General features: G+C 67.7%; 1 protein-coding gene across 1 annotated transcript; it reads left to right on the top strand.

The window, feature by feature from the left end:
* Window positions 1–864: 864 nt before the first annotated feature.
* KIRREL1 (kirre like nephrin family adhesion molecule 1) lies at window positions 865–23040 on the top strand. Its single transcript, XM_083813611.1, has 15 exons — window positions 865–1133; window positions 15043–15192; window positions 15765–15914; window positions 16709–16866; window positions 16958–17108; window positions 17968–18073; window positions 18182–18330; window positions 18419–18546; window positions 18647–18773; window positions 18889–18989; window positions 19109–19307; window positions 19386–19493; window positions 19594–19733; window positions 19838–19915; window positions 20890–23040. The coding sequence occupies exons 1-15, from the start codon at window positions 1082–1084 to the stop codon at window positions 21358–21360; spliced, it is 2268 nt and encodes a 755-aa protein (XP_083669737.1). The 5' UTR covers window positions 865–1081; the 3' UTR covers window positions 21361–23040.
* The last annotated feature ends 1007 nt before the right edge of the window (window positions 23041–24047 follow it).

Genomic DNA, 24047 nt, shown 5'->3' on the forward strand with positions numbered 1-24047 from the left:
AAGAAAGAAAGAAAGAAAGAAACCCAACAACAACAGCCAAGAAAAAAAAAAATAAAAACCCGACCATGAAAGCTGAAGCTTCTGCCTCTACCGAGGGCTTAGCCCGCTCCGCTCGACTTGGAAAGCTTCCCTTCCCCGGAGCCTGTAGGCAAGAGGATTTTTCGAGCCGCTGATAGCCAGGGCCTTCAGTTGGGGCTTAGAAAGTTTTCAAAAGAGGAATAGAGAGAGGGGAGGATCAGCAAGCGTGCGGCGCGGGGGAGAGGCTGCCCGAACGGCGGCGGAGAGGTGAGGCAGGGCGAGGGCGGGGGGCTCGGCCCGCAGCCCCCTGCCCCGGGTGGGTGCCGCGGGGTCCTGGGTGGGTGCTGCTGGGTCCTGGGTGGGTGCTGCTCTCCCCGGGCAGTCCCACACTGTGCACGCCCGTCCAGCTGGCCTGCACGTGCCTGAGTGTGCACACGCAGGGGGACGCACGCCCCGGGACGCACACGTGCAGCGTGACACGCGTGCACAGGCGTGCACGCACGCGGGCGCAGCGGCACAAAGCCACCCCCAGCGTGCTCACACGCGTGTTCGCCCCGCGTGCACGCGCCAACACGCACGCACACGCACAAACACACGTGCACACGCGTGCACACTCATGCACACGCACACTCATGCACACGCATGCACACTCGTGCACACGCGTGCACACTCGTCCAACTCCAAGGTCCCACGCGCGTCCAGCCGCACCCCCCGGGTGCGCACCCCCTCGCCGTGCAAAAAGCCGCCCCCCGCCCAGGCCCGGGCCCCCTCTCGCCCCCCCGCCCCCGCTCCCCCCTCCCCAACTTTCCCGAGTTGCCGCCCCCGGCCCGGCCCCGCCCCGCCGGCAGCGCGCACTCCGGGGCGGCGCGGCACGGCTCGGCACGGCTTTGCACGGCTCGGAGCGGCTCGGCACGGCTCGGAGCGGAGCCAGAGCAGCCCGCGGCCCTTCCCCGGCCCCTGCCCGGCCGGGCCATGCTTTAGCAGCGGCGGCGGGGCCGAGCGGGGCGGCGGGGCAGCGGCCCCCCCCCGCGCCCCGTGCCCGCAGCGCGGCCGGGACGGGAGCATGCGGATCCTCTTCCTCTGCCTCCTGACTCTCGCTGACTCCTACGGGCAAGGTAAGCGCCGGGCACCGGGGGCACCGAAGAGCCTGGCACGGCTCCCGGGGCACGGCACGGCTCGGTCCGGCTCCGCCCGGGGCCGGGACCCGGCTCCGGACCCGCGCGGTGCCGCCGCGCCCCGCTGGGATGCGCCCGGCCCCGGCCAAAGGAGCCCGCGGCTGGGTCCAGGGGGGGGCTCCCGCGGCTCGGGGGGGGGCCGGGCAGGGTCTTGGGGGAGCCCCCCAGCGGGGGCTGGGACCCCGGGTTCGTGCTGGTGGACCCCGGCTGGGGAGCCGCGTCCCCGGGTTGGGAGCAAACGGACCCCCCCTTGCTGCGTCCCGATGCAGCCCGGGGTGGGCTCTGCCCCCCCCCTCCTCCCCCAGCCCGCTTCGGGGCAGGGCCCCCCGGTTTCGGTCCCGCTGGATGCCCCGGTCGGGGCCGTGCCCCCCGTAGGGGTCCTGGCCCCCCCCCGGTCCGGTCCCGCTGGAGCCGGGGTGAGGCCGTTGGAGATGGGGTCCGGGGGGGCCGCGGCGCTCGGACGCAGGAATTTTGTCGGTGCCGGGGCAGGCGGGGGGGACCCGGCAGCTCTGGGGACCCCCAGTGACCGGGGGGATCCACGATAGGGGGGGGACGTGTGGGGGGGACCCGGCCTGGACGTGGCGATGCTGGCCGAGTGGGGACTGCCGTCCGTCCGTCCGTCCGCCCAGGATACCTCTCGGTGAGAGGGGGTGAGCGCCGGGGGCAGCCGGGACCCCCGGCTCCCAGCCTGGGCAGCCCTCAGGAGGGGGGCTGGGGACAGCGTGGGGCACCCCCTTTCCCCCCCCAGTCGCTTTACGGGGCTTGCTGCAACCCAGGGGCTCGCCCAAGCCCCCCCCCCGTCCCTACATGACCCCCCCAAATGACCACAGGGAGCCATCGAGGGAAACTGAGGCACGGGGCGCCGTGCGGCCAAGGTCACGCAGAGCAGGGGGCACGGAGCTGGGGACAGCCCCGGTGCCCCCCCGGCCACCCCGACCACCAGCAGGGCCCCGCAGGGATGGGCACCGTGCGTGCACCGAGCTGCTGGGGTCTCTGCTGGGGTTTCCCCCCCCCGCTGTGTCCCCCCAGATGGCACAGGGGGGGCCGGTGCGTGGCCGGGGCCGGGCGCTCGAGGGCATTGCCCTGCGCCGAGCCAGCCCCTGCACGGCCTCCGGGTCCTTCCCTGCTGCAAAATCCAATCTAATTTTTAATTAAGGGGGCGGCGTTGCTAAGATGCCAGGAACAAAAATGAGTCGAACGGGGGGTTTAAAAGGAGCATGCAAAGCCTCTTAGAGGGCCGAGGCTGGGGCCGGGGGGGGGGGGCCGATCCCAGGCTCCCCCGCGCAGGGCTTGGGGAAGCGCCGCGGGGCTCCGCTGCCCTCCCAGGAACAAAAGCGCCCGCACGGTGCCATGTGCATCGCGCCGGCCTCCGCGCTCTGCCTCGCCGCAGGGACGAGCTGGACGGGCTGCGGGGACGGGGACGGGGGTGGCAGCACCCCGCCAGCATCCCCCTGACCCCCCCCCGAGCGGCCCCGTCCCGCCACGGTCCCCATCTCGCTCCTGCCACCGCTAAGTTTCGCTTCTGCCTCCCCGCCGCGGCCCCGCTCTAAGGTGGGATGCTTGGGGAGAGGGGGGGGGAGCAAAATCTGGTGGGCTCCCCCCACCCTGGAGCCAGGTGTGTGGGTGCTGGGGGGGGGGGTCTGTGCCATTCATGGAGTTACACCCGCTCGCACAAAGATGTTGAATGGGTTTCATCACTCTTCATTTCTCACTAAATAATTTTCTGTATCTTATCTAAATGAAACCCATTATTCTTCCCCCCGTTTCAATCACTCGCTGTGATTGCGCCTCAAATTGAAATATTTATTCATTTTCTGGGCGATTCTTCTTCTCCTTCTCTCTGTGGGTTGTTGTGTGTGGTGGTTTTTTTTTTTTTCTTTTTTCTTTTCTTTTCTTTCCCTCCCTTCTTCCCTCCCAAGGAAGAGCAGCGAAATTGAAACAGCGGAGAGATGGCGGCGGGGGCTCGTCCCGGGGCTCTGGTGCCGGCGGGGGCTGCGCTGAGACCCCGCGAGCTCGCTGCATGCCCCAGGGGAACGTGGCTGAGCCCCGCTGCCTTTGGAGCCCTCACCCCTGGGTGCATCGCTGCTGAAGGGGCAGGAGTGGCACCGGGACCGGGCGCTCCGAGGTCAGGCCTGTCCCTCCGGCCCCCATGCTGGTGCCTTTTTCGGGTAGGGAGCGGGTGCAGGGCTCCGGTCCCCCCGCCCCGTGCCCCTGCAGGCACCCCAGGGTGATGCCAACCACCTGGTGCAGCACCAGCATCCCGCAACCTGGGGCTGCCCCAGACTTATGGGGCAGGAGGGACGGTGCCGGGGCACGGGGCCACCCTCCTTGTGCCGGGGAGCAGGACGAGGTGGCTGGGCAGGGGCTGCGCCCCAAATCTGCCTGCTGGAGCCGGGCGGAGGCAAAGGGGTCTCGGTGGCCACGGGGAGCTGCTGGGGATGGCGGCGGGCACCTGCCCGTGCTCCCCGCCCGGGGCCGCGGTGGCTCGGCTCCCCGCGCGCCGCCGGAGCGGCGGTGGCGTGATGTGATGTGTAAGCTGACCGTCGTCTGCTGCAGGGTAATAAAAGCCCCCGGGAGAGCTCCCGTGCCGCGGCGCGGCGGCTGGGGAGGGTGGGAAGGTGGCCCCGGTCCCCGCGGCTGGGGGGTGCCAGCGCTTGACATCGCCCCCCTCCGTGGGCAGAGGGGGGAGGCCGGGGACGTTCGGGGAGCGAAGGAGCCGCCGGTGGCTTCGGGTTGCTCGGGGCATCCCCGCCACCCTGCACGCCCGCTTTGCCCACCCAGAAAGCCCCGTGCCGCTCTCGGCGTGATCCTACAGCGCTCGCGGACCCGTGCCAGCTGTCCCCAGGGTCCCCTCCGGGTCACCGTGATTGTCCCTGCCACCCTGCAGACCCTCATCCCCAGAACACCTCGGAGGGGGAGATGGAGCCCCAAAGGGTCACCACGCGTCCCCCCAGCCCCACAGCGAGGGGGACCTTGGGGTGGCACTCCCTGTTCCCCGCAGCACCCTTCAGCGATCCCAGTTTGGGCATACTGGGATCGGAGCAGCCTGGGATTAAGGTGCTTGAGCGCAGGGGGAGGGGGCTGGCAGCATGGGGGGCCCGAGACCCCCGGGGTGCTCCCCCGTGGGGCTCCAGCACCGGCACGGAGGGAGGACGGGGGCTGCGCGGGGCGGGTGGGGAGGGTCCCAACCTCCCCAGGGGCCCCAAAGCCCCTTTGCGAGCACCAGGGATGCCGCGGTTTTGTGCAGGGTCCTGCCCCGAGCCTGTGGCACGTCCCTCGCAGAAGGGGCCGGATCCTGCCCCGGCACACAGCGAGCCCCGGCTCAGCCCCGCAGCGGGGCCACGGCAGCCCTTTGGGGCCGGCGGGACGGATCCTGCCGCGGCAGCCACGGCCCCGTGCCGGGACTTGCCCGGGCCGCCCGTGCCAGGGCTGAATCGGCCGCTCCCCAGCTGGGGCCGTGGTTTACTGCCGGGGAAGCATCCCAGGGGGGGTGGGGGGGGCAGCGGCCCCGTCCCGCTCCCATCCCAGCGGCCTCCTGCCCGTTTCCTGCAGGGCCCCCAACTGCGGCCCTCCTCCCACCCGCGGTGACCTCCGGCACCCCACGCGCCCTCCTCTCGGAGGTGAGATCGGGGTCGTCGGCCACCTCGGCCCCACTGACCCGAGCCGACCAGCATTAATTACATCCCCAGCCTTTAATTCGAGATTGATTTAATCCCGAGCCAGCTTTCTGCCTGGCCCAGAGCCCACCTGGGCTGCCCTGGGCTCTCTCGCCGCCCTTCGGGCACCCGTGGGTGCTCGCCCGCCCCGCTCACCCCATCCTTGGGGCCACTGCACCCAGCCCTGCGGCACCCACCTCGCCAGCCTGCGGGGGTGCCCGGGGGCCACCACGGCCCCAGGAAGCCCCCCGGTGTCCCCTCGGTGTCCCCTGCACCTGCAGGACTGGGGAGGGGACCCCGGTGGCCCCGCGGGGTGTCGCCGGCCCCGTCCGGCGGGGACGCAGCCCCCCAGCAGCGCGGGGCGGCGGGGGGATTGTCGCTAACTCCCCGTAAAGGTTCCCCCTAATTGCTTGCCTTACCTCAGGTTTTATCATCAAAGCATCCGTTATTCCCTCTCCAGCCTCCTTTTCTTTTTATTATCTCTTAATTAATCACTCTAGCTTTCACACTTAGCAGATAATTACAGTCTCCTGGGTGCACGGCTCATTTTCATAACCTCCTGCTCCCAGCCGGGGGTGGGCACGGCGCGGGAGGGCGCTGGGTGGTGGTGGGGGGGGGACACACCAAAGGGACCCGTCCTGCGCCCGCAGCGGGACCGCGGCACCCTCGGGCACCCGCAGCCCCGCCTGGGTGGGTGCGCGGCGGCCGGCGCTGAAAATTGACGTTGAGGGGGCCAAAATCAGCCAAAAGGCGTCGTGCAAGGGGCCGGGGGGGGGGCAATGGGGTGCCGGGGGTCCCCACGGGAGGAGGAGGAGGCTCGGGGCAGAGTTAAGGGGATGGAGGGAGCTGAGCGCGCAGCGGGGTGCGGGCGGGGGGCTCGGAGCGGGGCGGGGGGCTCGGAGCCGGCCAGGAGAGTGCCCGGGGCTGGGGGACGGCGGTGGTGGGGGCAGGAGGGGGTTCGAGGAGCCGAAACCCTCGGAAAAAGGCGCAGGGAAGGGAAAAGGGGGGGAGCGAGGCCTTTTTTCTGCAAGGGCTGGAACATAATGGGCTGCCAGCGCTGCCATGGCAACGGGCGGATTATGATCCAAATGGAAATCAAAATAAGGGGGGGGGTGGGGGGGGGGGGAGAAAAAAAGCGAAAAGAGTGGAGTAAAAAGGAGGAGGGGAGGAAAAACAACTTTTATTTCGAACCCGAGAGCGGCCGTGCGGGGGTTGCCATGGGAACGGCGGAGGGGGAAAGAAAAAAAAATTAGAAAAAAAAATTAAAAAAAGGGAGCAAAAACCGCGCACGCGGGCGTGCGAGGGAGCGCGCGTGGGTGCACGAGGGAGCACGTGCCCGGCTGGGCGTGCGAGGGGCACGAGGGGGCCCGCTGGTGGCACCGGGCCCCGGGCGGTGACACCCGGAGCATCCCCGGCCTCCTCTCCCTCGCCTCCTTGCAACGCCCTTCCCGGCGGATTTGGTGGGAAAGGGGGGGTTTTGCGGGGTTCCCGACCTCCCGCGGTGTTTTGGGGTGCACGAGGCTCGGCCGGGGGCCGGGGGGCGTCGTGGGGGCTTGGGGACGGGGCGGGGGGCACGGCGGGTGGACGGGGGCTGAGTGGGGGCTGGAGGTGGCCTCCGCGGGGACACAGGGAGGTGATGAGGGTTGGGGACGGCTTCTGCCGGGGGGGGGCGGGCAGAGATTTGGGGGAAACTGAGGCACGGAGCCTCGCCTGGCCCCGGGGAGGGCTGTGGGGCTCTGCAGGCAGCCTGCCCAAAGCGAACGGGGAGCAGCGGGGAGCAGCCTCCCCCCCACCCCAAATCCAGGGACGCCCCAAAAAGTGCCTCTGCCCCCCCCCCCCCGGGTGCCAGCCCCTGCCCGCCGCGGGCTCGGGGCCTGGCGCGGGGAGCCGAGGGTTAAGCGCCGGGTTTCCTTTCTCTCCCTCTTCTTCCAGAGAGCCTTGGCAGGAAATTCCTCAAATTCCAGGCTTGTAGGATCATTGCTGGGCTCTGACCGCAGCCAGGGCTGCTCCAGCTTCTCCTTTGCGGGACTCGCAGGGGCCGGCGGCGAGGGGGGGGGCTGCAGGGCGGCCCCCACGGCGCTCCCGGCCCCGTCCCCGTCCCCCCCCAGCTGCCACCCCACGGGGACCCCGGCACTGGGGTCGGCCCCATTTGGCCAAGCTGGCTTTGGCGGGCACGAAGCCCCACGGGACCCCCTCGTGTCGCCTCCCTGGGGGTGCTGGCGGGGGGGGGTGGGTGCCCTGCAGCCCCCCCCCCCCCCAGGTTCCCCACCCGGGACCCCAAATCCTCGTGGCGGCCACGGGGTCGGGGCGGGCTGAGATTGCTGCCCCTATTTTCTGGAGCAGAGGGGGAAGGGAGCGCGGGGCCATGCGGTGGGGGGGGACGACGAGGGTCCGCTCCCAAACCCTTGTGGTTTTGAAGGGGACACCTCACCCCCTGTCCCCATCAGCCCCCATCCAACCCCGTTCCCTCCCAGTCGAGGTTTGCACTGAACCCCCCCCCCCCTTTTGCCAGGGCGTGAGCTCAGCACCACGAACCACGGCCGACGCCGGATTTATCCGGGGATATTTATTTATGGGGAAACTGAGGCAGGGCAAGGGGCCGGGGGGGCGGGGGAGGGTTGGTCCTGCCCCGTGGCACCGGGGGGGTCCCGTCCGTGGCGGGGGCTCCGTCCCCCAGTCGCTCTGCCCCGTCCTCTCCCACGCGCCGCGGCGCGGAGGCCCCGTACCGGAGGCTCGCGCTCCCAGCTGCTCGTCCCGATTCAATGTGAATGATAATCCCATTATTAAGAGATGTCTCATTAAGACATCTGTAACGAGAGCGCTTACCAGCAGCTCGGTGGAAGGGTGCCAGCCCTGTTTAAATATTTCTTTCCCCTCCATTAATGATTAGGGAATTTTATTTTTCTTTTTTATTTTTGTTTTTTTTCTCCCCTTTCCCAAAGAAGAAGTCCCCTCCCCCCGGCGCGCACACACAAACAAAAGTCTTAATTAGACATTGTTCCTAACAGGGATATTACACAAATTAATTAAACTCAAGCCAATAAACAGCCCTGCTCCATAATTCTGACAGCCCCAGAAATGAAGAGGAAATAACGAGGGCAGAGGCGCCGCCAGCTCCCGGCTCGCCCATGGGTGGGGGGGGACGGGGGCACCCTGGGACCCGCCATCGTCCCCCCCCCCCCCAGTGGGGGCTGAGCACGGCGTGGGGGGGGAGCAGCGGCCGCACATCTGCAGCCCAGGCCTTTGTGCGAAGGGCAGCGGCGAGGGGAGGAGGAGGAGGAGGAAGAGGAGGAGGAGGAGGAGGAGGAAGGGGCTGGGGTGCGAAGGCTGCCCCGCTCTGCTGAGCCGAAATGCATGGAGCCCGGCATGGGCGCTGCGGGGCCAGCTCGGGGAGGGCGCACGTGGCTGCACGTGCACACACACACACACGTGCACACAGACGTGCACGCACGCACACACGTGCACACGGGTGTGCACAGGAACACAGCCCGCGCTCACGCTCACAGCTCCTGCGGACGCAAGGGTAGCGCCTTGCACGCGCACGGCTGGGGCGCGCGTGCCCGTGCAAGCGTTAAAGTTGGTGCGCACACGTGCACGCTGCTGGGCGAGCACACGGACGTGCACACACACGTGCACACGCCCCTGTGCAAGCAAGCGTCTGGTGCATGCGCACACATGTGCACGTGCTCCCGTGCAAGCATCTGGTGCATGCACACACATGTGCACGTGCTCCCGTGCAAGCGTCTGGTGCATGCACAGACATGTGCACGTGCTCCCGTGCAAGCGTCTGGTGCATGCACACGTGCACACACACGCGTGCACACACACACTCCTGTGCAAGCAAGCATCCGGTGCACGCACACTTGTACACACGTGCACACGTTCCTGTGCATGCACTTGCACACCCATGCACACTCCCGTGCATGCACAGCGCCGTTGCACACGCGCTCCTTCACGCTCATGCTGCACCCCGCTGCGGCCCCTCGCTCTGCGCCCGCCGGCCGTGCCCGGCCCCCCGTGCCCCCCAGGCGCGCCGAGCCTTTGTCTTTCTGCCTGGCTGCCCCCTTTCAGGGGCCGAGGGCAGAAGAAAGGCGCCGGGGTTCTCACAAACGGCCGCTGCCTCCGGGCAGGGCAGGTGGGGGGGAGACGGAGACCCCGGCCCCGGGGCGCTGGAGGGGGCTCGGGGCTCCTGGGGACACCGAGGTCCCGCGGGCGTGATCGCCTTGCGGGGGGACGGGGGGACTGTGGGGACCCCTGAAGCAGGGTTCTGCCAGGATCAACCCTCGGAGCGCCACGGGACGGCACCTTGGGGTCGGCACCGGGTGCTGTGGGGCAGCAGAGGTGTCCCCAGGGGGGCCTGGGGGGGTTCCAATGGGGAATCCGGGGGGGGCAGCAACGGGATTTTCTTGGGACAGCAAGACAGCTCCCATGGGGCAGCAATGGGGTTGCTGTGGGGAGGCAACGGGGTTCCGATGGGATAGCTGTGGGCTTCCCATGGGGAAACGAATGGGGTTCATGTGGGGAAGAAGTGGGGTTCCGGGGGGCTCCCCGCAGGGCACCCCAAACCCCCCACCCCAGGCCCCTGGTGCACGCAGGACGGTGGCAGCTGAAGGGACAGTGGGGTGGCCCCATGGGGACCCTGGCCCCGCGCGGCCCCCCCCAGCCCAGCTCGTTTGCCATAACGCAATAAAGCACTTCATTTATTCGCTCCTCTATTTTCTCCCTCTCCCTGCCCAACACTGGTTTATATTTTATTGGCATCTTTGCTGCGCTGAAAGTAATGTAATTACGAGGGGAATTTATATGTTGTTTCGTAAGTCGGGAGTTCATTTTTTTTGTATTATTATTATTAGGTGGGGAATATTTAAGGCTCCTCAGGAACGAAAAATAGAACCCAATTCCACCGCGTCATCTCCCCCGGTATTTATGCCTCTGCCCAACGAGGTTTCAATTGAAAATTGCTCCGTATGTTCCCAGCGCCGCGTATTTTCTCCCCGTGTCTCATCACAAGCTGGTGCCCCCTCTCCTCCTCGTCCCTGCGGGTCCTCCGCCATCGCTCGTGGCCTTTTTGGGGGTGTCAGAGCCGTCCCCAGATCCTCGCCTTGCGCTACCGCTTGCGCATCCCCTATCGAGGCGCCTTCCCCGTGCCTCAGTTTCCCCCCAGCGCCTTGCAGGGGGGGCAGCAGGGTGGTGGGGCCACGTCCCCGTCCCCCACCCCAGCCCTCCTCCTGCCGTCCCCAGCAGCGCAGGCGTCCCCGCCGCGGTGACACTGATGGGCTGTGACACGGCGGGAGGTGCTGGCCGCCCGCGCGGCGGCGCGGCGCCCGTCTCCTGCCCGGGAGGTAATCGAGGTGGAATATTTGATCGGCCGGGAAATGAGCTGCTAAATTTGTTGTGAGATTGGTGTCACAAGCAATCGCGGCGGCGCTCCTCGGCGGGCGGGGGACGGCAGCGGCGGGGAGCGAGGGGACACCGCGGGCTGGGGACACCGGGGGCTGGCGGAGCCGGTGGCGCTCCAGCTGCTTCGGTGGCACAGGGGGCACGGCGATGTCCCCGATGCGGAGATGTCCCCGATGCGGAGATGTCCCCGATGCAGAGATGTCCCCGATGCAGATGTCCCCGATGCAGAAATGTCCCCGATGCGCACCCCACGTGCCGCTGCCCCCGGGGACGCCGCGCCTGGTGGCACGGCCAAGGTCACCGTGGCCAGGGCGCGGGGAGGACGGCGGGGACCCGGCATGCCCGAAGGCGGCGGGGAGGAGGGGAACCGATCTCCTCCTCATTTGTTTTTATAATTTTGCCTTTTAAAAAATGAAAATAACTGGAGCATCCCTTCCCCGGAGAGCTTTGCTACCACCAGCTTCGGCAGCGGGAAGCGGAGCAGGAGGGGGGGAGAGGCAACGGAGCAGCCCCCGCCAGCCCCGTGCCAGCCCCGCGGGGACGCTGGGGACACCCCGGGGCCACTCCCCGAGATGGCGGCGAGGGGCAGGGCTGGATGCGGCCCCGTCCCCTCCGTCGGCCGCCCTGGTGCCTCCCAGCCTGGCGCTGGGCGCGTGCCAGCGATGCGCTGGCGTCATATGATGGTGGTGAAATACTTTCCGTTCCTGCTGGGACGGGAGGATCGGGAGCGGAGCCGGGGTCCTGGCTCTGGAGGCAGCCACGGGGGGGAAAAACGGGGACATGGATGGGGACGGGGATGGGGATGGGGACAAGGGACAGGGATGGGGACAGGGACAGGGATGGGGTTGGGGACGGGGACAGGGATGGGGATGCTGGCGTAGGGGGTGCAGGGTAGCTGCTGCGGGATTCAATTACCGAGGAATTAAAGGATGGTAATATTCAATTAATGTCAATCAGAGCGGGATTAGAGGAAGGAGATGTTGTCGGATGGGTTGGATGCGGAGTGGATGGGGTTGCGCTTGGGGCTGATAAGGGAGCAGGGGGCACGGATTGGGGCTTTGGCCCCAAATGGTGCAGTTGGCATTGGGATGGGCACCCCAGCATCCTCACGCCGTACCCCAGCATCCTCACACCGTACCCCAGCATTGTCCTGCTGTACCCCAGCATCATCCTGCCGTACCCCAGCATCCTGGCACCGCGTTCCCGTCAGCGTTCCCGTCCCCGCCACCCACCCTCCGGCCACGTTAGCGTTAAAAAGCGAAGGGGAAGGAGAAGAAAATAGAAGAGGGCATTGAGTGACTTCAAACAAGGAGCGGAAGCGGATTCTCCTGCCAAGATGCTTTCAGAGCGCGCGGCTCGCGCTGTTCCCGGGCAGCGCTGTCTTGCTGGGGTAATCGCAGCGAAGCAGCCTCATAAATTGTTGATGGCAACGGGGACCCTCTCTAGCAAATATCAATTTGCTGGCTGCGAGCTGCGGGCGAGCGTGCCGCCGGGCTGGGCTGGCACCCGGGTCCCCGTCCTGCTGCCATCGCCCGCCCGCGTGGCACGGGGACACGGGGACGCTGCGGGAGCAGGCTGGGGGCATCCCCAGCTGCGGGGTCCCCTCTGCCCCGAGCCTCGTCCCAAGTCCCATCCCTGCTCCCCGCGGTCCCCGGGTGGCTTTGGGGCCCTGGCTGCCACCCTGGGTTGGGGACACGCGCGGGGCTCCGTCCTTGAGGCCACCACCTCCACCAGCCACCCGCGTCCCTGCCCTGAGACGCGGCCGGCTTTAGCAGAAAGCCCCAAATTGCCGGAGCCTAAAATAGCTTCTGCTCCTCGGCAGATGGGGCGGGAGGACGGGGAAGTGCCAGGGTCGATCACGTCTCCGCTCCGCCGCGTCCCCCGCCAGCCGCGGCACCCGCCCGCTGCACGGGCAGGATGGCACCCGCGGGCTGCGTGTCCCCCCACCCCCCCGCTCCCGGTTTTGGGGACGCGGCGACACCGCCGGGAGCGCCGCGCTCGGCCCCGTGCCTCGGTTTCCCCACGCTGGCGGTGCCCGAGGTCCATCCGTGGCGCCGTCTGGGTGGTTTTGGGGCCGGCCGCAACGCTTGCGCTTTTTTTCCATCCCATTGCCTCGTGCCGGGTGACAAGTGGCTCGGGGCGCCGGCACCGGGGCGGTGACAGCACGGTGACAGCGTGGGGGCAGAGGGGACGCGGGCGGCGGCGTGGATGCAGCCAGCAGCGTGTCCCAGGGATGGGGACGGGGACGGGGACAGGGCGATGGGGACAGGGACGGGGACAGAGCGATGGCCCCGGCTGCAGCAGCCACCCGCGGCCCCGTCCTCCCTCCCGTCTCTTCCTTTCCGCTCTGCCGGGCAGGGCCACAAGGAAGCCAAATCCTCTTTTCTCTCCCGCAGAATAAAACCAGTGGAGGGTGGTTTTTATTTTTTTTATTTTTTTTTTTCCTCCCCGTGTATTTTTTTTTTCCCCCCCCAATATAAATAGAAGCGAACAACTTGGGAAGAGGAAAAGGGGAAAGGCTTAAATTTAAAAGCGGTGAGAAGAGGAAGGGGAGGAGGGAGAGAGATAAAATAATAAAAAAAAAAGAAAAAAAAACTCGAGCGCGGAGAGATTTAGCTCCATCTGAAAGCTGTCAGCGCGAATAAAAAGCTTTTCTTTGAACCCTCAGTTTAATAGCGAGAGGAGAGAGAGGGAGATTGGAGCACCAGCCCCAGGGCTTAATCAGACCTTCATTTGATAAATAGAGGGAGACAGGGCCGGGCGTGTGGCTCAGTCCCCACCGGGTCCCTCCGCGGGAGCCCCCCGCGTGCCCGAGCACCCACGGGTGGGCACAGGCCGGGTGCGCACGCCCGGCACCCCGCGGCGGTGCCCCGGAGCCTCGCGAGGGGTTTGTGGGCTCCTTGGCGCGATGTCAAGGCCCCGCCGCGGCGAGGGACGCGCGGTGCTCGCTGTGCCGGGGCCGAGCCCCCCCCGCGTCGCCCTGCGCCAGACTAAACAGCGGCGGGGACGGGGACGGGGATGGGGACAGGGACGGGGATGGGGATGGGGATGGGGACGGGGATGGGGATGGGGACGGGGACAGGAGGGTGCCTGCAGCAGGGTGGGGGGCTTCTTCCCACGCCTGCACACGCGTGGGCACACGTGCACGCCCGTGCCCCCCGCTTTGGCGTTCTGCGGGTGCCGCCGGGCGCTCTGTGTCACCCCGCGGTGGCCCTGGGCTGGCCGTGGGTCCCCGCTGTCTGTCTGGCGGCCGCAGCCCCCCCCCCGCGCTGCCTCCCCCCCCTTCCCCAGCTCTGATCTTCCCCCACGCCCACCTCTCTCCAGGCACCTTCCTCTTTGATCTCCGCTCTGCTTTTTTATTCCCCCCCCAGCTCCATCCCTCCCCCCGCCTCTCCCATTCTCTCCTTCCCTTTATCTCCCTCCCTCCCCCTGTCCCCGCTCCCGCTCCTCTCCCAAAACGCTGCCGCGGGGGGGCCACGGGGCGGGGACATCCGAGTGTCCCCAGCCGCCCCCTCCGTGCCCAGGGCCCCGTGGGCGGCTGGGGGCACCCCGGGGTGGGGGTTTGGGATGCCCACGCGGGTGGGATGTGACTGGGGGACACCGGCAGTGACCGTCCCCAAGTCACCGCGGGTCCCGGTGGGCTCTGCGAGGGGCCGCAGGGCTGGGTGCCCCTTCCTCAGCACCCTGGGGTGCCCCTTCCTCAGCACCCTGGGGTGCCCCGTCCGTGGGTCCTGGGGTACCGGGCCCAGGGGTGCTCCCATCCTGGGGATTTGGGGATGCCCGATGCCACGTGCGGGCTGGGGGGGGGTCTCTCCAGTTGCCTGGGGGCGATGCTTTTGGGTTGGTTCCTGGTGCTGGGGCGCAGCCAGGGGGTGCTGGGGGCTCCCCGGCAGCGGCGCGGGGGTTTGGGGAGCTGCCGGGGGCTTTGGCTGCAGGATCAAAGGCAGAGGGGGGCTGGAGCGCCCGGCTCTTGGGGACGGAGCACACGCTGGGGACACAGAGCTGCGTGGTGCTGTGCCATGCAGGGCCGTGCTGCGCCGTGCCGTGCCGTGCCGTGCCGTGCTGTGCCACGCCAAGTGGTGCCATGCTGTGCTGTGCTGAACTGTGCCATGTTGTTCCGTGCCGTGCCGTGCCATGCCGTGCCGTGCTGAATTGTGCCGTGCCGTGCCGAGTTGTGCCGTGCCGAGCCGTGCTGAGCTGTGCTGAGCCGTGCCAGGCCTTGCCGGGCCACGCAGGCGGAGGCAGGGCTGGGGACTTAGCGGCTTCGTTATCTGCAGCTCGCTCATCCCCAGAAGGGATTTCTGCCTCCCCCTCTCCCGCTCCACAGCGGAAATCATTTGAATATTTTAGCAAGAGGCTTTCAAGGAGGGGGGGAGGCGAGCACGGGGGAGAGAGAGAGGCAGCCCCCCCCTGCCACCCCAGGGGGGGGCGAAGTGCCACTCGCCCCGCTGTCCCCACGCTCCCCAAGCGGGCAGGGACCCCGGTGTGCCCAGGTCCCCAACCCTGCCCCCCCCCGCACACGCATGTGACACAGCCGCACGCGTGTGACACGCACCCCGCGCTCCCCCCGCTGCCCTCCCGGTCGATGCCCGCTCGCCACGTGACGGCCGTGGCACCAAGGGGACACGTCCCGGGGGGCTGGGGACGGCGCTGGGGACCCCGGTGCTGGCCGTGCCGTGCCGCACGCGGCTCCCTGGTGCCGGCACAGCCCGGTGCCACCGGTATGACGGAGCACTGGGCGCTGGTGTGTGGGGTGCCCTGGGCCGTCACCGATCCCCGTCCCACGTCCCCAGCGGCGCAGACGCGGTTCGTGGAGGAGCCGGAGGACCAGACCGTGGTGGCCGGCCAGAGGATCGTCCTCTCCTGTGTGGTGCTCAACTACTCCGGGATCGTGCAATGGACCAAAGACGGGCTGGCCCTGGGGATGGGGCAGGGCCTCAAAGGTACCCGGGGGAAGGCTCAGGGAACGTCACCGCGCAGGGCAGGGGGTGTCACCGCGTGGGAGGCTCCTGGGCGTTACGGCTCCCGCGGCGCCACGGCCCTCATTTCCCAGCTCCATGCGCCCGAGCGGGGCCACGTGTCCCGTAGCCAAGCTCCGGCAGGGACTGGGCACTGCTCTCTGCTCCTTCCTGCACACACCGGGGGCCCTGCGTGGCCCAGGGATCCTGCATGCACTGGGGTCCTGGCATGTGTTGGGGTCCTGCGCACACTGGGGTCCTTGCGCACGTTGGGGTCCCTGCGCACACTGGGGTCCCTGAACACTTTGGGGTCCTGCACGCACCGCGGTCTTTGCCGTGCCCAGGTCCCTGCATGCCCTGAGGACCCCCCCATGCCCCGGGGATGCCGCACGTGCCCCATCCCCTCTGCCTGCCCGTGTCCCACGCGGCCGGAGCTGGCAGCGGGCAGTGACCGAGCCCCCAGCCCCGGCGAATCTGGCTCAGAAGCTGGGGGCACGGGGAGCACCCAGGGGGTCCCGTCCCCTCGGCGCTGACCCCCCCGCGCCGTGTCCCCGCAGCCTGGCCGCGCTACCGCATCGTGGGCACGGCCGACTCGGGCCAGTACAACCTGGAGATCAGCGACGCCGAGCTCTCCGACGACGCCGTCTACGAGTGCCAGGCGACCGAGGCCGCGCTGCGCTCGCGCCGGGCCAAGCTCACCGTGCTCAGTAAGGAGCGAGCCCGGCTCCCCCCCGTTGTCCCCGGGTCCCCCGAGCCCCCCCCCGGACCCCCTGAGCCAGCCCAGGCAGGCGCGGGGAAGGCTGCTGCTGCCTACGCCGCCGCCTCCCCCTTGCCTTGCCTCCAGCAGCCTGGCTGTGCCATTATCTTTAATGCCTTAATCTATATTCACGCCGTGGCTGAGTTACGGGACCTACGAGTGCAGTAACTTTGATTTCCCTGACTTTTGTGTCTTGTAAAAAAAAAAAAAGAAAAAAAAAAAAAAGATGATGCCGGAGCCGCAGCGGAAATGTTGCATGAATGGGGTTTTGGGGCGGATTTCTTGCTTTTCTTAATTTTTTTTTCCCCTCTCTTTCTCCTTCTTCCCCTGGCGTTGAAATTCCCATTAGAAAGGCAGGAGATAAAAGGCGCGCGAGTGGGAGCTGTGGCTGGGTACTGAGCCCAGGGGGGTCCCCCTGTGTCCCCCACCCCGCGTGGGGCTCAGATAGCGCAGAGGGCTCCCAGGATGGGGGGGTCCCCATCAGCCATTCCTCCTGCACCCGGCTCCCACCTGCATAATTGCAGCCAGCACCCAGGGGCGCTCTGCAAGCAGCCCAGCCCCTCCCTCAGCACCCGTCCCTGCAGCACAGCACGAACCCCGCCGAGCCCCCCCGGTTCTCCTCTCCCCAAGAGCCCAGCCCTAATAAATCAGTTTTAAATCAAGGTTTTAGCTCCTCAGCTTGGCAGCTGTGGAGGGTCCCCGGTGTCCCCGGTGTCCCCAGTTGGTCCCCTGTCCCCTCTGCAGTCCCCCCCGAGGACCCCACCATCGACGGAGCCCCCGAGATCCTGCTGCGCGCGGGGACGCCGTACAACCTGACGTGCCGGGCGCGCAGCGCCAAGCCCGCCGCCACCATCGTCTGGTACCGGGACGGGCTCCAGCAGGACGGAGCCGTCACCACCACGGTACCGGCCGTCCCGTCCCCTCCCTCGGCCCCGCCGCGGCCCCGCGCGGCGCCGGAGCTCACCGCGGGCACCGTCCCCTTCTCCCTGGCAGGAGGTGCTGGCTGATGGCAAGCGGGAGACGACGACCAGCCAGCTGGCCATCAACCCCACCGACCTGGACATCGGCAGGGTTTTCTCCTGCCGCAGCACCAATGAAGCCGTCCCGGCGGGGAAGGAAACCTTCGTCAAGCTCAACGTGCACCGTGAGTCCGCGACGGGGACGGAGGGGACGATGCCGTGGCGCGGGGACGCGGCACGCGGGTGTCACCGGGGCAGAGCGAGGAGCTTCCAGGGTGCCGGGTGTTGTGGGGTGCCGGGGGGGTCCCAGCATTGTGGTTTGGAGTCCCCCAGAGGGTGCCTGGGTGGGTGGGGGCCGAGGTTGCGCCCGCTGGGGTTCACCGGAGCTGGGCTGCGCCGGCTGCAGGCGGGGGCCAGCTGGGGACGGCGCGGTGAACACCGACCTCCAGTGGCTGCTGCGGGAAGGCTCAGCCCGGCCGGGTCCACGGCCACGGTGGGCACCCAAATCCATCAGGGATGGTGGGTGCCTGCTTCTGGAAGGGGTGAGGGGCACCCAAAGCAGTCAGGGATGGTGGGCGCCTGCTTCTGGAAGGGGTGGGGGGCACCCAAATCCATCAGGGATGGTGGGCGCCTGCTTCTGGAAGGGGTGGGGGGCACCCAAATCTGTCAGGGATGGTGGGCGCCTGCTTCTGGAAGGGATGGGGGGCACCCAAATCCATCAGGGATGGTGGGCGCCTGCTTCTGGAAGGGATGGGGGGCACCCAAATCCATCAGGGATGGTGGGCACCCACTTCTGGAAGGCATGCCAGGCACCCAAATCGATCAGGGACGGTGAGCGCCCATAGCAGGCAGGGATGCCGGGCACCCCAGAAGAACATCGCAGTTTCGGGGCTCTCCCCCCGTGCCGTGCCATGCCCTGGGTGGCAGCACACGGGGCCGGCGTTGCTGCGCCGGGCTGGGGGATTCTCCCCTCGCCCCCTTCTCTCTCTCTGCCACGCTGAGCCCGCCCCAGCGGCCGCGACGGCTCCGTCCGCCTTCCCGCAGATCCCCCGACTGTCACCCTGTCCATCCAGCCCCAGACGGTGCAGGAGGGCGAGCGGGTCGTGTTCACCTGCATGGCCACCGCCAACCCCGAGATCAAAGGCTACAGGTGAGGAGGACCCGCGGACCCTGGGGGGGGGGGGGGGGCTCACCACAGCCTCCGGGCTCGGTGCGGGGCCGGGGGGCGTGCTGAACCCGGGGCTCTCTGCTCCCCCAGGTGGGCCAAGGGGGGGGTGATCATCGAGGAGGCCAAGGAGAACAAGTACGACACGCAGGTGGACTACACCTTCTTCACGGAGCCCGTGTCCTGCGAGGTGCACAACGACATCGGCAGCACCAACGTCAGCACGCTGGTGGACGTGCACTGTGAGCGGGGCAGCCCCCCCAACAACCCCCTCGAGAGCCCCCCCAGGGCTGCCTCCCACCCCCCCCAACCCTCCCCTCTCCCCGCCAGTTGCCCCTCGCATCATGGTGGCCCCCAAGCCCACCGTCACCGACATCGGCTCCGACGTGACGCTGACCTGCATGTGGTCCGGCAACCCCCCGCTGACCCTCACCTGGACCAAGAAGGAATCCAACATGGTACTGAGCCGCGGGGGGGGGGGGGGGCTCAAAAAGGGGCCGTGCCCCCCCCCCGCCAGCCCTCCTGAGCCCCCCCCTTGTCCCCGTGCTGCCCCCCAAGGTCCTGAGCAACAGCAACCAGCTGTACCTGAAGTCGGTGACGCAGGCGGACGCGGGGCAGTACATCTGCAAAGCCATCGTGCCCCGCATCGGCGTGGGCGAGCGCGAGGTCACGCTCTACGTCAACGGTGAGCGGCCGGGGCAGGGGGGGCACGGTGCCCGCGGTGGGACCCCCCCCCCACCCCCGGGTGCCGCTGGGTTTTGGTGACACCCCCCCCATCCCCGTCCCCGTCCCTCCCGCAGGGCCCCCCATCATCTCGAGCGAGGTGGTGCAGTACGCGGCGCGCGGCGACCGCGGCAAGGTGGAGTGCTTCATCGGCAGCACGCCGCCGCCGGACCGCATCGTGAGTCAACCGCGGTCGGGCAGGGGGGACGCCGTCCCCGTCCCCATCCCCGTCCCCTTCCCCATCCCCGTCCCCGGGGGGGGCCGCGGAGAGGCGCTGACGCAGCCCCCCTCTGCCAGGCCTGGGCTTGGAAGGAGAACGTTTTGGAGGCAGGGACGCTGGAGCGCTACACGGTGGAGAGGACCAACACGGGCAGCGGGGTCCTGTCCACCCTCACCATCAACAACGTGATGGAGGCCGACTTCCAGACCCACTACAACTGCACCGCCTGGAACAGCTTCGGGCCGGGCACCGCCATCATCCAGCTGGAGGAGAAAGGTACCGGGGACACGGAGCCGCGGCCACCGCCGCGCCGCCCGGCCCCGGCTCACGTCCCCGCGGCCTCGTCCCTTGCAGAGGTCTTGCCCGTGGGCATCATCGCCGGGGCCACCATCGGGGCCAGCATCCTCGTCATCAGCTTCCTCGTGGCGCTCGCCTGCTTCCTCTACCGGCGTCGGAAAGGAAGTGAGTGGGGGACGGGGACGCCGCGGATGGGGACGGGGCGGGGGGGGGACCGGCCAGGCTGTGCCCCCTCCGTGCCACCTCCGTCCCCGCGCGTCCCCAGGTCGCAAGGATGTCACCCTGCGCAAGCTGGACATCAAGGTGGAGACGGTGAACAGGGAGCCGCTGACGCTGCACGCGGACCGGGAGGAGGACACGGCCAGCGTCTCCACCGCCACCCGCGTCATGAAGGCCATCTACTCGGTAGGGGACAGCCCGCGGCGGGGCCACGCCGCAGCCAGGGCTGCCGGACCGTGGCGGGTGGGAGCGGGGGGGAACGAGGCTGTCTGTCCCCGTTTCCCCTGCAGTCCTTCAAGGATGACGTGGACTTGAAGCAGGACCTGCGCTGTGACACCATCGACACCCGCGAGGAGTACGAGCTGAAGGTCTGCTCCTGGGGCGAGGGGTGGGGAGGGGAGGGGATGGGGATGGGGTGGGATGGGGATGGGGATGGGATGGGATGGGATGGGATGGGATGGGATGGGATGGGATGGGATGGGATGGGATGGGATGGGATGGGATGGGATGGAATGGGGATGGGAATGGGATGGGGATGGGGTGGGGTGGGGTGGGGATGGGATGGGGATGGGAATGGGATGGGGATGGGATGGGGATGGGGTGGGGTGGGGTGGGGTGGGGATGGGGATGGGGATGGGATGAGATGGGATGGGGATGGGGATGGGATGGGGATGGGGATGGGATGGGATGGGATGGGGATGGGGATGGGGATGGGGATGGGGATGGGATGGGGATGGGATGGGGATGGTGATGGGATGGGATGGGATGGGGATGGGGATGGGATGGGGATGGGGATGGGGATGGTGATGGGATGGGATGGGATGGGATGGGATGGGGTTGGATGGGGTGGGATGGGATAGGGTGGGGATAGGGGATGGGATTAGGATGGGGATGGGGATGAGGTGGGAATGGCGACAGGGATTGAATAGGATGGGATGGGATGGGCTGGGATGGGATGGGATGGGGTGGGGTGGGCTGGGGTTGGATGGGGTGGGCTGGGCTGGGATGGGGTGGGCTGGGATGGGGTGGGGATAGGGGATGGGATTAGGATGGGGATGGGGATGAGGTGGGAATGGCGACGGGGATTGGATAGGATGGGATGGGATGGAATGGAGTTGGGATGGGGATGGGATGGCAGAAGGTTGGGAGGGGATGGAAGGCATGGGATGGGGATGTGGACGAGGATGAGGATGGTGTGGAGATGGGGATAGGGACAAGGACACAAATGGTGCTAAGAACAGGAATGAGGCATGAAAAAAGGGAAGCTTGGAGGAGGGAAGGGGCTGGGTCCTCGCCCAGCCCACCCCAGCCACGTTCCCCTCCCACCCCCCCATCCCCGCAGGACCCCACCAACGGCTACTACAACGTCCGTGCCCACGAGGACCGCCCGGCCTCCCGCACCGTCCTGTACGCCGACTACCGCACGCCGGGGCCGGGGCGCTACGAGGCGCGGCCCCCCTCCCGCCTGTCCCACTCGAGCGGCTACGCGCAGCTCAACACCTACAGCCGCGGCCCCGCGTCCGACTACAGCGCCGAGGCGGCCGCGGGCACCGGGGCTCCCCCGGGCACGGCGGGGGGCGAGACGGCCAGCCAGCTCTCCTACGAGAACTACGGGGGCCACGCCGCCTTCCCGGCCGGCGGCGGCTACGGTGGCTACCGGCTGGGCTACGGGCAGCCCCCCAGCCTGGAGCGGGCGCCCTACGACGCCTACGACCCCATGGGCAAGTACGCCAGCGCCACCCGCTTCTCCTACACCTCCCAGCACTCGGACTACGGGCAGCGCTTCCAGCAGCGGATGCAGACGCACGTCTAGGGGTGGGGGGCGGCGGGCGGCGGGGCCCCGGCGACTGTCCCCTGATATTCAGGGGCTCATCCTGACCCCCCCTCGCCCCGCTTCTCCGTGCGCCGGGTCCCTTCTCTTCGAGCTTCCACTCCCCGCTGGGATAGCGGTTGTCTTCGCGGTACCTTCCCAAAGGGGCGCGGGGCATCCTCCCCCTGGCCCCGTGCCCCCCGTCCCGGCCCCCTTTCCCCATTCCCGGCTCGGCTGGGAAGGAGGGGGGAGCCCGGAGCCTTCCCCGATGGGGGCTCAGCCCCGCACACCCCGGCCAGCGCCGCCCGTCCCACGGCACACGTGCGGCCGCGGACGTAAGGACCGCGCCTGGCTTCTGTTTTCTCCCCAAAATGCCCCAGCCCAGCCTGTTCCCGTTCCCTGTGCCTTGACTTTTGGGGTCGGCCCACGCTCGGGGCCGGCTCCCTCCCGTCCTTCCGTCCGTCCGTCCGTCCCACAAAGCCCCCGCTCCCACCCTGCCCCGAGCCGGTGAGCAGGGGGCACCCCGCTCACCCTGGGGGTCCCGGTACGGCAAGCCCCCAAAAACGCCCCCATGCCAAGGGGACGGGGAGCCCTCAGTGAATGTATTACAGGGATGTAGGACAGGGGCAGCTGCTGCACCCCGAGGCTGGGCGAAGGATTTCGGTCCCCAGACGGGCACCAGGACCCCAGAACAAGGGGGACCCCGGAGCAAGTGGGACCCCAGAACAAGCAGGACCCCAGAACAAGGGGGACCCCAATTCCCTCAGGAGCAGGGAGCCGGGTTCTGGCTGGGGCACGAGGGGTTTTGGGGGCACTTTGTGAGCTCAATGCTGGGGAGGTTTAGGGGGGGTTTGGGCTTCCCAGCTGCTTCCTACCCAGCCCAGCTCTCGATACCGGTACCCACCAGACTCGGGGGGGTCCCCGTGGGCCCCTGGGATTAGGTACGAAGCACCCTCCCTGCCTGCCTGGCTCTGCCGTGGGGATCGGGGCGAGCTCGGTGACCCCCATCCTGCAGAGCCTCCTCCTCCTCCTCTTCCTCCTGGCTGCGGAGCCGGCCCCGCGGCAAGCAGGTACGATTCGGCCGCAGGACGGTTCGGGAAGGAAGGGGCACGGCACGGAGGGGGGGGTCCCCATTTTCCCCCCCTTCCCGTCCCCATCGGGTTTAACCTCGACCCCAAAGGTACTGTCAGGACGGTGCTGAACCCGACCCAGCCTGAGCCCCCCCACCCCACCCCGGCCGGCCCGCGTGCCATTTCTTGCGATGGTGCCTGACTTAACCCCGGCTGTCGCCCCAGATGCTGCACCCCCACCGTCTATAGCAATAGCGTCCCGCCGGCCCCGAAGCCAAGCTGAAGCTTTAAACTCAACTCCCCGGGGCAGGGGAGCGGGATCGGGCCCCCCCCCCCGCCCCGGCCACATCCGAGCCCCAAAGGGAGCCCCAGGCCAGGCGGCGGCACCCCGGGGCGCGGGGGCGAGCGGGTCCCCTCCTAGCACAGGCTGTTTTAGACCCCCCCCCTAGAGACACGTATCTGTGACCCCTGCCCCCCAAGCCACCATTTTTTTATTTGTCCTTTTCCTTTTTTTTAAATATTATGTACTATATTTTTAGTCTTAAACACGATATATTATATATATTTAATTTTTTTATATATATATTATAAATATAAATGTTAAAAAAAAAAAGAGGGGGCTGCGGTTTGCCTTTGTAGCATCTATCTCGGGGGGGGGGGGCTCTGCCAGCGGGGCTGGGGACGTGGGCCCGGGGGGGGATGAGGGACTGGGGGGGGGGGGTCCCCAGCCGCAGCACACCCCACGCTGCCTCCGCCGACCTATTTTTTTTCGCCCGAGCTTTCAGCAGGAGCCGCTGCCAAGAGGGGCAGGGGAGGCGCTGGCAGCCCCTCCGCACCCGGCCTCGCTGCGTTTTATTTCTCCCAGCCAAGGCCGCGAACGGGCTCGCTTAATGATTCTGTTTCCCTACAAACGCAGCCTATTACTTTGTGTGTTTCCACGCCTGGTTTATTATGCATGAACCAGGCAATTTGCCTGCTGCTCCCGGGACCCATCTTTAAAACAAAAAGGTGCTTTGTCATTCCTAATGGCTTCTGCTGGAGCGTGGAGCGTGCGGTCGGTGGATGGATGGATGGAAGCATGGGGTGGATGCGCGGGGAGACGGATGTGAGCGGAGGGAGAGGCCTTAAGCTCCTGCTCTGCCCGGAACCCCTTTAACTCGCCGTGAGCATCCCGTCCAGGAGCGAGCCGTGAATTCACACCTGGAGATTAGATCAGCTCCGAAATCCAAGCCCCGGAGGTGCTTCCACCTCGCTAAAGAGGCAGCCGCGTTTCCCCGGGAAGCAACCCTCCCCTCCTCGCCATCCAGCTCATTTATTCCGAGATGTATTCTAATTTATTCCCCAGGATGGAGCGCGCTCGCCGCCTCCTCTCGGCTCCGCAGAAATCCCTCGCCTTGTTCTTCCTCCCTCGCCTCCCCGCAGGCACGAGGCTGCAGCCTCCAGAAGAGCAGGGGAGGGTGACGCGGGGCTGTTATTTCATTTTTCGTGCGTTCCCGCACGCCGGCTCGCGTGGATGTGCTGCACCGAGACGAGGGAGCATCCCAAAAGTTTGGGGGTGCAGATGAAGCACCGCGGGCGCGGGACAAGAGAAATTGCCTTTGGCTTCGCCGGGCTGTCCCT

This window comes from Anser anser (genome assembly GCF_964211835.1).
Source record: "Anser anser genome assembly, chromosome: 28".
Lineage (NCBI taxonomy): Eukaryota > Metazoa > Chordata > Aves > Anseriformes > Anatidae > Anser > Anser anser.

Coding starts and splice junctions, on each gene's coding strand:
- KIRREL1 (XM_083813611.1), top strand. CDS start 1,082: ATGCGGATCCTCTTCCTCTGCCTCCTGACTCTCGCTGACTCCTACGGG. Junction 15,193..15,764: donor GATGGGGCAGGGCCTCAAAG/GTACCCGGGGGA, acceptor GTGTCCCCGCAG/CCTGGCCGCGCTACCGCATC. Junction 19,916..20,889: donor GCGAGGAGTACGAGCTGAAG/GTCTGCTCCTGG, acceptor CCATCCCCGCAG/GACCCCACCAACGGCTACTA.